Below are 14019 nucleotides of genomic sequence, written 5' to 3'. Positions count from 1 at the left end.
TGTAAAGTATCCTGTTCTGCTTTCCATAGGGCCAATTCAAGATGTCTCTCCCAAGACTTGAGAATTGAGGGTCTCAAGTGCCCCTATTTAGTGTCCTCCTTTGCTGAGATGAGTCCTGCAACTCTTACTTTAATGCCAGAAATCCAAACTGAGACTCAGTGCCTTAAGAACCAGGTTACACAAGGAATTCTCAAAATTCTACTCTCCCAGGAATACACATTTTCTGAGGCTTAAAAGGAGGTTTCCACAAGCAACAAGATTTATTGACTTTTAACAGAATATAGTAACCTATTATAGACTCCTGCAAAATTTTTAGTTCTCCTAGCAGAGACCAAGAGTTACAAGGAGTCTTTTAGATCATCCATTCATTTTTCAAAGCAGTAGTTATGTCCAAGAAGTATCTTTTAAGTTTTCTCAAGTGTGTTTATTAGAACTCCCATTCACCCTTGGCTATCACAGAACCTACTTACAGTTTAAATGCCAGAGGAATCAACCTATCCTAAGCCAAATGCCATCCTAAAATCTGTCTTCCCATTTTTACTTCTTTCTCATCAGAAGAAAATTACTGATGTTCTTGCAAAATCAGAGCCAAAACCAGGGACACCTGAAGACCTACAGAAGCTGATGAAAGACTATTATAGCAGCAACCGCTCAGTGATTGAATTAGAAGAACTAACCCTACCAGGTACAGCCAGGCTTCCTTGTTGTTATTCCTTCTAATTAATATATTTCCACGTGCTAGTACTCCTTTCCTCAACCTAATAGTTTTAACTGTTGGATGATTTCTTCATTCAGATGCTAACTGGTATTCGTTCAGTCTAATAGAAGGATTTGTAATTTTTATTCAAAAGGTATTGGATGTACATTTTTTTGGACAGATTCTTCAATGAATAAGAATTTTAATGAGGATAGAAGTTAAATTTAAAAAAGATAAAGCACACATTCAAAAGTATACATAATTAATTTACTCATCCTTTATAAATAAAAACTTTAGCTTTAATAGCATCTTAGTTTTGTTGTTGCCCTTATCATGGATATCTAGTCATGGTTTTGCTTTTAGGGTAGTATTTTGGGTCCCAGTCAAGACTTTTTTCAAGTAAACCATCTAAAGATAGGGACAAAATTCTGCATGTTTAGCAAGGCTGACACCTCACCCTGTGTGATTCTTTTCTTTTTTTTTTGCCATACATGGGCCTCTCACTGCTGTGGCCTCTCCCGCCGCAGAGCGCAGGCTCCGGATGCACAGGCCCAGCGGCCATGACTCATGGGCCCAGTCGCTCCGCGGCATGTGGGATCTTCCCGGACCGGGGCACGAACCCATGTCCCCTGCATTGGCAGGCGGACCCTCAACCACTGCACCACCAGGGAAGCCCTGTGTGATTCTTAAGCCTATTATCATTTGAGATCTACTGCCTTAGATATGTATAATTAAGTTAAAAGATATTGGAAAATTATTTTAAAAACCAATTTTAATTAATTTCAAAATAATGGTATAACCTGTAACTCTTTTGCACAGAGATTGAAGAAAAGATGTCATAAAATCAAACCGCAGAGGGTTTGGGCACCACTGCTTCAGATGAGCTCTCTATATATAGACTACTAGAGATATCTAACACTGCTTTTGGAAAAAGTCAAGGGTAGCTTGATTTCCTTTTTCCATTACAACTTTATGCTTTCTAGAGGCTTGAGAAGCTGAAAAACATCCCATACCCTGAAGTTTTATAATTCTTTCATAAAATGATGTGTATGTGTGTGTGTGTGTGTGTTTTAAATGCACGTTAGGTTGGAGACATCAGTACCCCTGTCTGTTCCTTTTCCAAAAGGAATACTCTTTAGGGAATTGAAGGAACTCATTTCCACATGAGCGAGTTCTGGAGTTTTCTACGTACTGAGATCAGAAAGCCCAACAGCAGTTAGAAACCACTCTTCTCAGCACAGCAGCTCCTCAGGAGGAGAGCTAGGTCCTGGCTCTTCTATCCTCAGGAACCAGGTATTATAACAAAGCCCCTTCAATGTTTAACTGAAGTTTGATTTTACTCTGACTCAGTGGTCAATTTTCCCTTCTAGTTCTTTGTTAGAGTTTACCTTCACCTGAATAAGGACTTGTAAGATAATGGGACCACTGCTACTCTGTAACCTCATGGAACATTGTAATTTGCTAGTCAAAAGTCAGAAGAAAAAGCCTTTAAGGAGTCATTTGAGTTCCATACTGAGTTTACATTATATTATATCATCATTAGAGTGCAGTAATATAGTTAGGCAAGAATGTGTGGTCATGGTTGGCTGAGGGGAAAATGTTTAAAATATGTTAAAAATACTGCTATAGCCAAAAGGAACAGGTTTTCATTTTCAGTTAAGAAATTAGGCCATTCTGAGCCACAGTGAACAAAGGCATCATAGGAAGGTTTTAGAGAAAACACCCATCACTACACTGTCAGGACCAAGGACACAGAGGAGGTCTCTGTTATTTGAGAGGAGGGGCACGCCATGGGCTATCTGGAACAGTCTCAGGAAGGGGCATAAATACAAGATGGATATAAGTAATAAAATATTGTTCCTATTTAGTTTGCTGAGTGTCTAACTTGGTTATGGTTTGAAGTTGTTTGTGTCTGTAGGGCAGCAACATGTCTTTTCAATTAATACTGTGCATGTACATTGTTAATGTCATACACATGGGAACTTAATTAGAGTTTTGAGGCAGGAATCACTTAGAGCTAACTCAGCTGTCCTCCTGAGAGCTGCAGTGTGGTTTAGATCAGTGCTAAATGCCTGTAAGCTAGCCACAACTGAATCACCCAGGAACTTAAAAAGTAAATTCCCAGGCCCAGCCCCAAGGAATTCTGACTCATTGAGCAAGGAGGAGTCCATTCCAGGAATCTGTATTTTTTGTAAAGTTCTCCAGGTGAGTCTGGTCATATCCAGGCTTGGGAGATTACAGTTTTAAAGACCATCAAAGGCTCAACAACAGTATAGGGGGCAACATCTTTGAAGTTGGTTACTCACATATTGTGAGTTATATATGCTGGGGCACAGCATAAGTTTCATTTAATTTAGTAATAGTTTACTCCCTAACACACTGCTATGTTTATAGACAGACTTCTTCTGCTATAATGAATTAGGATGCTAAACATTATGTTGCTTTTTTATACATCTTAGGTACAGAGTTAATAATACTACATAATTGCTAGACCATGATCATTGTTGGTTGAGCAAGGCTCCTATGTTTTACTGTAGCCCGTTCCATTCTTTCATTATGTTGTTGTGCTGTGTTATGTTAATGTTGTATTTTGATGCATTATTCCCGCTTTTCCCCATCCACACTCCAAATTCCTTTCTCCATGGCATAATGTTACTATACCTTTTTAAATATGCATATGTTCTTTTAAAATATATCATATTGTTGCGTGTGGATACATTTTACAATTTATTTAAATGATGTTGTGCTGAACCTCTCATTCTGTTTCTTTCCTCACTTGGCACTTTTTTAAGATACCTGTATAGCTTTAAGTACATCTACTTCATTGCTTCTAAAATGCTACATAGTATTCCAATGATTTCATCGACCACATGTTGCTCATCCATTTTCTCCGATATGGACCTTTAGGTTGCTTCTAGTTCCCCAATATTACAAATAATGCTAGTATGAATATACTTGAGTATGTCTCTTTACAGACTACGCAAGAATTTCTTTCCATTATTTACTCAGGAATGTAATCCTGGGGTCATAGGGTATAAACACCTTAATTTTACTACCATCCAGGATAGCGATACCACTTTACAACTCTACCTACAGTTCACAAAGAGTTTCCATCATCCTACATTCTCAGCAACACTTGGTATATACATCTTTCTAACAGTTGCCATTCTAAAGTGTGTGCAAAGTGTTATCTCATTTTGTATTAATTTGCATTTCTATGATGACGAGTTTGAGCATCTCCACATAGATTTGTTAGCTATTTCAGCTTTGCCTTTGTATATTGCCTATTCCATGGATTTGAAAATAAAGATGCTTCATTAGTCCATTGAATGATACAAGCTTCTGTTTCACTACTCTAAGAAATGATGGACAGTTTAAAGTTTACTTATTGTTGCTGCTGCTGTTGTTTTAAATGCTAGACAACTTTAAAATATATGAGTCCCCAATTCATTAATGTTGTACAACCTATTCAAGAATACACCATTCACATGTAATCTATTTTGAGTATGTGTTTGCGAAATCCTCTACAAAGCATGTTTCTCGTATTTCTAGACTCCTGCTTCCTCAAGGCCAATGATTTGACTCACAGTCTTTCATCATATCTAAAAGAAAGTAAGTAAACTCATTTTTTAAAAAATTATTCATCAAGTTTTATTATTTCCATTAAAACATTAGATGTATCTCTTTAAAATAAAAACTTTTAAAACTTCATTTAAAATCAAGTTTCCATCTTAAATGGATTTTAAATGAAGGTTTTTTAGGTCCATCTTGATATTAATTTTTATTTATTTAAATTTATTCTTGTTTCTCTCTGGTATTGGGGATTTGGGTTTTGGTCTTGTTTTTGTTTTACAACACATTAGAAGTATTGCTCCTGGAATCCAGAGAATTCTCAGTGTTCTAGTTGCAGGTACCCCATCAATTTGCTATTTGACTTGGCACAAGTCACCGAGGACTCCTCCAGGACTCTATTTTGTTATCTGAAAGACAAGGAAGTTGGACTATGTGATCTTGAACCCATCTCTGAGGTTCTGAAATTCTGTTCCCATGTTCAGAATTCAGACCATGGCTATTGCACAGACAATCTAATTTGATCTTTTTGATTGAATGTAGGCAGTAATAACTAGATTATTCATGCTAGGTAGTCATTTATTGTGACCAACAATGAAATAGTTTAGACATGGTGATTTAACGTTCCTTTTTCAAATTCTAACCAATTCTGATGACACTCAGCTTGAGTTCATAAACCTTTCTTAGCCTCAAATTCAGCAAATATAAATGTAGGTAATAATGGAATCAATCTCAATGGATTATGAGAACTAAAAAAGTTATGTAAAGTGCATAGCACAGTGTCAGTGTTTAGTAAATGTTTGCTATTTTAATATCATTTCCATTTTATATCTTATGCTGAGTGTCCCTTTAAAACGAAGCATTATTTATTTATTTATTAATTTTTGGCTGCGTTGGGTCTTTGTTGCTGCACTCACGCTTTCTCTAGCTGCCGTGAGCGGGGGCTACTCTTCCTTGCGGTGCGCGGGCCTCTCATTGTGATGGCTTCTCTTTGTTGCAGAGCACGGGCTCTGGGCGCGTGGGCTTCAATAGTTGTGGCACGTGAGCCCAGTAGTTGTGGCTCGCAGGCTCTAGAGAGCAGGCTCTGTAGTTGTGGCGCACGGGCTTAGTTGCTCCGTGGCATGTGGGATCTTCCCGAACCAGGGCTCGAACCTGTGTCCCCTGCATTGGCAGGCGGATTTTTAACCACTGTACCACCAGGGAAGTCCCTAAAATGTAGCATTTTTATTTTATTTATCTATTTTTTTTTGCGGTACACGGGCCTCTCACTGTTGTGGCCTCTCCCGTTGCGGAGCACAGGCTCCAGATGCGCAGGCTCAGCGGCCATGGCTCATTGGCCCAGCCGCTCTGCGGCATGTGGGGAATCTTCCCAGATCGGGGCACGAGCCCGTGTCTCCTGCATCGGCAGGCAGATTCTCAACAACTGCGCCACCAGGGAAGGCCCCAAATGTAGCATTTTTAAATCAGTTCTTTTCCCGTTTAGTCAACACTGCCTTTAAACAACAAACATAAATTAAAATATAGAAAATGTTGTATTATTACAAACTTTTTAAATTTTCCTTTTCTTTTATTTTTGTACAAACTTAGTCCTAAAAGTGGTCACATTTAGCTACTTGGCATATTATATGTTTTGTGGTGTAAGTTAATGATATTTCATTTTAGTTTAATATCTAGAATAACCAGAGAATAGAATCTAAACAGTGCTCATATTTTATTTTACTTAAGCAATAACAAAGAAGTAATTGGGGGATATTCAACTTTGGAGGCTTTATTTTGCTATATTTAGGGTAATATTTTTCTCATGGTCTTTTTTCAGTCTGCCCTAAATGGGTGAAACTTCGGAAAAACCACTGTGAGAAGAAATCGGTCCTGATGCTGATTATCTGTGGCTCTGCCATCCGAGCCCTGGAGCTCATTAGGTTGGAAGCTTCACCTGTTCCATTTCGTAACTGTTTTCTGAGTAACTGATATGTGCCGAGCTGACAAGTTCTATATGCTGGAGAGCAGCAATGAATAAAATATACAGAGTCCCCTCTCTCATGGAACCTACTTTCCAGTAAGGGAGGCAGACAATAAACAAATAAATATGCATTATAATGTCAAGTAGTGATAAGTTATGTAGGAAAAAAAATAAAGCATGGCAAATGGATAGAAAAAGATGGGGGCTACTTTTAAAAGGGTAGTCACAGAAAGCCTCTTAGGAGATTGACCTATGAGCAGAGACTTAAACAAAGTGAATGAGAACGCCAAGCAGATATCTGGAAGAAAAGTGTTCCAGGCAGAGGGGACATAGGTACAAAAGGCCCTGACATGGAGTGCCATTGGAGGATTTTGAGCAGAGAAGACACATGATCTGAATAATCATTCTAAAGGATCACTTTGGCTGCTGTGTGGAGAACACACAAGGGTAAAGCAGGGAGATCATACAAGCAATAACCAGTTGGAGAAATAAATGAAAGAAAAGATCTAATTTAAAATAGTAACAAGAAAAAATAGAACACCAAGGAAAAAACTAGCCAAAATTTAGATGAAGAAAATACTGCATAAGGGATGCAGCAGATCTTAAACAGAAAGGAGTACCATAGTGTTGAATAGGAAGATTCAACGTAAAGATGTCTGTTTTACCTAGAATAATCTACAAATTTCACAGATTCCCAATGAAACTCCTATAGAATTGTTTTTTAAACTAGATAAACTAGTTCTACGTTCATATGAGAAAATACAGAAGAAAAAATAGCTGGCGAAATTCTAAAAAAGAATGCTAGTGAGGATACTATGCCTATAATATCTATCAGATTTTTTTTTAAAAAAACCTATTACAAAGTCTCAATAATTAAGAGTACGGAACTGGCACATGTGTGACAGATCAGAACAGTGGAACAGAACTGAAAGTTCAGAAATAGACCCATATGCATATGAAAGTACAGGATATGGCAAAAGTGAAAAATCAGTAGGGAAAGATGGATTATTTAATAATTGGTATTGGAACAACTGGGTAGCCATCTAAAAAAATTAAGCTGGGTTCCATATCTCACTCCTTATACCGAGATAAATGCCAAGTGGACCAAAAATTTATATGTAAAAATTGTGTTTTAAAGACAGTTTGTCGGTGCTTTACTAAATGCCTTCACATACCTTTTCATTTACTGTAGCTTTTGTAGAATAAACAAAAAGGCTTCCACTGGATCTGTAGTAGCGTTCAGCTTTCAGAGAAGAGCTGTCAGAGTAAAATGGGATTTCCTGGGACTCACCCTCTCCCAAGGCCAGGCTCTGCACTGGGCTTTGACCAGAGACAAAACAGGAAAATCCAAGTCCTAAAGAAAAAGGAACTTGATCAAATAGATTAATGTGCAAAGTAGACTCTCGGTAGTTATTTAGCATCTGTTTTTCTAAATGAGCTAATCTGACCATGAATTTAGAAAAGTAGTTTTTTAAGCTTTGTTAATCGTCCTTCAGAACCTTTCTGCTAGGCACACACGTTAAATTGTATCACACACCCTTTCAGTAAAACGAAAGTGTTTCTTTTAACTATTTCTGCTCCAAACATAATTGATCTTCAAGACTCCAACTCTTTCTGGGCAGCCGTACTTGCTGGTTCTGAAATCATAAGAATTCACATTGACATTTCAGTGTTTTAAAGACTACCCACAGAACTCATTTCAGATTCAAACACTAATGGCAAAGAAGTTGGCCTGGAGGTGGCCTCTTAAAAACAAGTTGTCACATTGATTTGAGTTTTTACCGTACATAAATGCCTTTCTGATGGGCATAGAAGGACTATGTTGTCGTACTTCATTTGCCAATTCTCAGTGTTTCTTTATGTCTTCCGTAATATTATGATCCATTTCAAGGTTAGGTGATTTGCAGAAGGTGATTTCTGAGCAGGCATAACAAACCCTATTCATAAAGGCGAATATTGAATAATTCTAACTTTTGTAAGAATATCTGTTCTCTTGAGAACCATGAGTTATGTTAAATATGTCCCCTAAATTGTCTTCTTAGTTAACTTCGCCATGGAGAAAGCTCATGTGTAAGTACAGACTCGAGTGCAACAGAACGTGTGTAGCATGAGTCACTATTTTGTAAATTCATTTATTCCTACTGGTTGGTAATATTTCTCAAGCATATTAAGGATATAAAAAGGAAAGTAATATTCCGAGCAGTATTCCCATATTCTATTCCCAAACATCAACTAGAAGATTGTTCTTTTATACCCATTTTATACCCATTTATACCCGAAGCATTTCCACATATAAGATTTTACAGATAAGCTCACTCTGCAAAGTCCATAAAAGTAGGGGGGCTGCTGTGAATGAAGGACATAAGCCCTCCTGCTTCTCCCTGCTAGCTTATCCCTGTCCCCGCAGGGCAGCCACACACAGACCTTCGTACATGCCCTTGGGCTCTGTAGAGCACAGACTGACATCACTGCTAAGATATTTCTCACAAACAAATTTTTTATGAGAACTATACTGCAGAGTTTGAAGATAAATTCTCTGCCAGGGACCTAAAATACAGAACCTTTGTATTACAGGTGTTAAAAAACAAAATTCAACCAAGTAAATTTGAAGATCACATTGGCTTAACTCAGTGATTCATGAATCAGGCAGCACCCAGCCAGCAACTAGAAGGGCACTCCGAGGGGTTGTGCAAAATGAAAGTTTTTAATAGGAGAAAGGATAGAGGGACTTCCCTGGCAGTCCAGTGGTTAAGACTCTGCACTCCCAATGTAGGGGGCACAGGTTCGATCCCTGGTCAGGAACGAAGATCCCACATGCTGCACAGCGCAGCCAGAAAAAAAAGGAAACAGGGTGGAGCAATGGAGCCATTAACAAAAGAAAAGAAAGACTACTTTTTAGGCCAGGACATCTTCTTTTGCGGGGGAAGGAAATGGCAAGGGTTTTATGTTCCTCTCTGGTATGGAAAGGGCCCACAGGACAGATTACCTTACTGGTGCTTGACCAGAGATTCCAGACTGGTTGATTAAGATTACGTTTCTCAGAAAAGTTGAAACTGCAATTAGATGAAGTATTAAATCTGGGTTTCGGTATCATGGGCTTTTAGCATGAGTGACACCATTTTGGGACTGTGGTTTTCATTTTAACACAAGTGAAGGGCAAATCCACATGTTTCAATAATCAAGGAAACCTAAGTAAAGTTAACCGTGTGCCTGAGACTTAGAAGCCAACCCAGATGCATGCCTGATTAAAGGCCACCCCACTTTCATTCCAGAGATGGACTAACCTGAAAATCAGAATTTTGTGTGTGCGTATCTATCCACATACATATGTACATATAGACACACATAAATGTGCATATTATTTTGAATAAATATGGTGTAATACTTAAGATGTCACATGGCCCTGAATGAGTGATTTTTCTTCTGCGTAAATCTATTGCTTTTCATCAGGTCATTGACCGCATTCAGAGGAGACAGCAAAGTCGTGAAATTATTCGCAAAACACATAAAGGTAAGCAAGGGCCTGTGGTTCCTAGTCGGGGGTGGAAGTGATCCTTAAGGGCCACTTCCAGACCTCAGTTGTTTCACTTCAGCCTCTTTTCCGTATCTCCTTAGGAAGCATGTTCTTTGGTGCCTTCCTTTTGTAACATATTGAACGACCGTTCCGATTTTCTTTGTGTTTCCTGCCTCTGCTCCCACAACAGTCACTACTCCTCTGTGCTCTGAGGTTTCCATACAGAAGCTGAGGTTTGAGCCCTGGACTCTTTGGAGACTTAACCAGTTTTCCGGGGAGATGCTCTTCTGTCTTGCTGTTAACCTTCTTTGCCCTGGAAGTTGACCCTAAACAAGAGTAGCCCCTTTTGCTTTTTTACTTTCTTAACTTTTAGATTAAATGCTCTAAATTGGACTATGATTGAACTTTCCAATGACTCTTCTTTTCTTTGTTCTCTTCCATTTTGGAATAGGTCCAGGAGCAGATAAAATTGCTGGAGAAGCGTGTGGTACACCTGGGTGTAGGAACTCCAGGGAGGATTAAAGAACTCATTAAACAAGGTATGAAAAGAGGTAGTGATACTCCTACTCAGAGCTGAGTGTTTGCCTAACCCCCATGTGAGTTTGGGAAACCACATGTGTGATGTAGTGAAATCAGACCTCTGTGTTAAGTCAGGAGTTGGAAACTTAGCCTTTAGTCCCTAAAGCCATCCAGCAGGTGTAGTACAATAGGGAATGATAAGGACTGTGGCAAACTGTGGTACTTATGCCCATCTAAATACATTCAAATTCCAGTTGCTTTAAGCAGTTCAGTGGGTCCACAATCTATTCCACCGATTGCAGACTCTGGAATTTGTATAGCTGAATGTGTTGAATATTTCCCTCTCACTTAATTGAGTCTCGGCTCCCCAAGACTCCCATTCCAGTTGAGGGCTGGTATAGAAGATATGTTGAAACAAAAATGCAGTTTCTATGGATGAAATACAAGCACTCTAGAACACTTCTTGCGCATGTGTTTCTTTTAGTGCTTTACCGAGAAAGTGTTCCAGACATCATCCACCAATGGGTTTTTTTTTTGGTGGGGGGGTACGCGGGCCTCTCACTGCTGTGGCCTCTCCCGTTGCGGAGCACAGGCTCAGGACGCGCAGGTTCAGCGGCCATGGCTCACGGGCCCAGCCGCTCCGCGGCATGTGGGATCTTCCCGGACCGGGGCATGAACCCGTGTCCCCTGCATCGGCAGGCGGACTCTCAACCACTGCACCACCAGGGAAGCCCCACCGGTGGGTTTTTATAGTTTGTTGACCTTCTCAAAGCCATGTACATGTTCTACCTTACCTGCCAGACAGATTAAAGATTTCTTTTAAATACTCATTTCCAAATTACATGTTCTACCTTAGTACATGTTCTACCTTACCTGCCAGACAGATTAAAGATTTCTTTTAAATACTCATTTCCAAATTACTTGTTTAACAACTTTATTTTATAACTGCCTGGAGCTTTTCCTGGATTTTTACATATCTAAAAGTAATGTGTTCATCAATATAATATCTCAGTATAGAGATGGTCATTTGCAAGGAAGCAAACAAGAGCTAAAAATACTAGTGTTTCTCTCCAGATGAAAACCTTGGGTAAGTGAAAACACTATATGCAGAGGTCTGTGCAATTACAAGGAAGTAGCAAACTTGGTAGCCCCAGGCAAGGAAGGGAAACAAATATTTTTTGAGTTCCTACTTGTACTCAGTGCTGTGCTAGACACCCTCACATATCTCATTTAGTACTCATAGCATCCTTGCAGGCTAGTATTCTTATTTCTTATGAGAGAAAGCTGAAGCTTGGAGGGTCATGTAGCCCCTTCCAAGATCTCTCATTCTAGGCCTTCCTGGTTCCAGAGCCTTTCCCCCTCCAGGAGCTCCTGATCCAATTGAAGAGATAAATGTGCATAAGATGCGACTGATGACATGAGGCAGTAAATGCCAAGGTCCGAACAAGTACTTCTAAGTCCTACAGGAGTTGAAATGAGGGAGAGATTGTTATGGTGGCTGAATCTGCCGGGAAGTCTTTACAGAGGAAAGGATCTTTAACTGATCTTTGAAGTATGGGTAGGATTAAAATAGGATCTTTTTAATATACTTTAAAGTATGGAGATGTGAGAAAAGCATTCAGGAATGGGACAACAGCTGAATCAAAAGCACGCAGGCAGATACATGGGGTATATCCAAAGGAGACAATAAGTAGTCAATACATGTTGAGGTTAAGAGCCCCTATTACAGACTCAAATCTATGGATGCAAATCCCAGGTCCAGCAGCTTACCAGCTCTGTGACTTGGCAAGTTTCTTAACCTTTCTAAAACGGTTTCTTTATCTGAATGACATAGATAGTAATAGCACCTACCTCAAAGGATTGTTATGCCAATAAAAAGCTAAACACAGTTAGTGTTACACCTTAAGAACTCAACAAATACTAGTTATTACTTTTATTAAAGAGACCACCTTTCTTGGTTGGAGACTTCGTGGGCTGTGGTAGCCTATGCTTCAGTTGGAAAGAAAGTCAGATTTTGGAGGAAGGCCCTTGCACAGTGATTGGCTGGATTTTTGTCTTGTGGCCCTAGGAGGGTATTGGAAGCGAAGGCGCAGGTGAGAGGTGCTCATAGTCCATCCATGAGACGCGGAGGTGGGAGAGATTGGCTGGGCAGCTGGGAGGCCAGGGATGCACCCTCCCTCTCCCACAGCTCTTAGCCAAAGACTCACCTCTCCCCTTCCTGGATTCCACATGTTTTGTATGTGTCGCCAGGTCCCCCAGGCAACAGGGCCACTCTTCTCCATATTTAATATTTAAAAGAGAGAGAGAGAGAGAGAACGAAGCTGCCCAGACTGTTGAAATTATATTTCTACAGAGTTTTGAAAACTCACTGTGAAAGCTTATTTCATCTAAGGAGTGGAAAAATCATTTAAGGAGCTGTTGATTTATTTATAATACTAATGAAAATAGCTCTTCTGATTCTGATTGGATGAATGGTTTAATATTCATTGACTACAGATGTTAGGCTACATACAAAGTGTTTAAAGAGAACAATTCCAGCACTCCAAAAACTGAAAGTATAACAAAGCAAGACAAATGGCACATAACTCATTTTATGTAGCTGTTTATGACTTAAGATGTTTATATATATGATATATTAAGAAGAGTTTCCGAACATCAAAAGATATTCCATAACCTTGGGATCGGTACACTTACAGACAGAATTCTATTGTTTTATTTAATAAGGAAAGGGATTTTCTAATTATAAGAGCCCTTGTAAAATGCAAAAAGGTACAGAAAAGAAAATAGGTCACTTTAGAGGTAATGTCTTGTTAGTTAATATTAAATATATTTCCTTTCAGTCTTTTTTCTATGCATTTATCTATATTTTTTATAAATGGAGATCATATTGCATATCATAACTTTATAACCTGTCTTCTCTACTTAATATATCCCATGAGAACTTTGCTTGTCATGAAATAGTTTTAATTTTTCATTTTTAATGGCTGCATAATATTCTATTGAGTTTTTTTCCAGTTTTGTTGAGATATAATTGACATATAACATTGTATTGGCCAAGGTGTACAACATGATTTGGTATATGTGATGTGTAAAGGGATTACTACAGTGCGTTTAGTTAATATCAGTCACTTCATATCATTACAGTTTTTTTCTTGTCATGAAAACTTTTAGGATCTACTGTCTTAGCAACTTTCACATATACAGTACAGCATTGTTAACTATACTCACCATGCTGTACTTTACATCCCCAGCACTTATTTATCTTATAACTGGAAGTTTTTACCTTTTGACCACCTTCATCTATTTCTCCCACCTCTTACCTCTGGCACCCAGCACCAATCTGTTCTCTGTACCTATGAGTTCATTTTTGTTTTTTGTTTTTTTTTAGATTCCACATATATGTAAGATCATACAGTATTTGTCTTTCTCTATCTGACTTATTTCACTTAGTATAATGCTGTCAAGGTCCCTCCACGTTGTCACAAGTGGCAGGATTTTCTTCTTTTTTATGGCTGAATAATATTGCTGTGTTTGTGTGTGTGTGTGTGTGTGTATGTGTGTGTGTGTGTGACATATTCTTTATATATTCATTTGTCAATGGACACTTAGGTTGTTTCCAAATCTTGGCTTTTGGAAGTAATGTAGCAGTGAACATGGGAGGTACAGATATCTTTTCAAGACAGTGATTTCATTTCCTTTGGATATATACCCAGAAGTGGAGTTGCTGGATCATAGGGTAGTTCTATTTTTAATTTTTAG

The 14019-nt window shown here is 38.7% G+C and overlaps 1 protein-coding gene across 9 annotated transcripts in view; it reads left to right on the top strand.

Annotated features, from left to right (window-relative positions):
• The window catches only part of CMSS1 (cms1 ribosomal small subunit homolog), a 383373-nt gene that overhangs the window by 364619 nt on the left and 4735 nt on the right, over positions 1 to 14019 (top strand). For all 9 annotated transcript variants that reach the window (XM_073804346.1, XM_033855903.2, XM_019922741.3 and 6 more), the window contains 5 exons: positions 556 to 685; positions 4250 to 4309; positions 6084 to 6186; positions 9678 to 9738; positions 10193 to 10280. In XM_073804346.1, coding sequence (XP_073660447.1) covers positions 556 to 685; positions 4250 to 4309; positions 6084 to 6186; positions 9678 to 9738; positions 10193 to 10280 — 442 coding nt within the window. The remainder of the gene's footprint in view (positions 1 to 555; positions 686 to 4249; positions 4310 to 6083; positions 6187 to 9677; positions 9739 to 10192; positions 10281 to 14019) is intronic.

The sequence above is a fragment of the Tursiops truncatus genome, chromosome 4 (genome assembly GCF_011762595.2).
Source record: "Tursiops truncatus isolate mTurTru1 chromosome 4, mTurTru1.mat.Y, whole genome shotgun sequence".
Taxonomy (NCBI): Eukaryota; Metazoa; Chordata; class Mammalia; order Artiodactyla; family Delphinidae; genus Tursiops; species Tursiops truncatus.
Note: the sequence above shows the minus strand (reverse complement) of the source record. Positions and strands in the feature narration are given on the sequence as shown.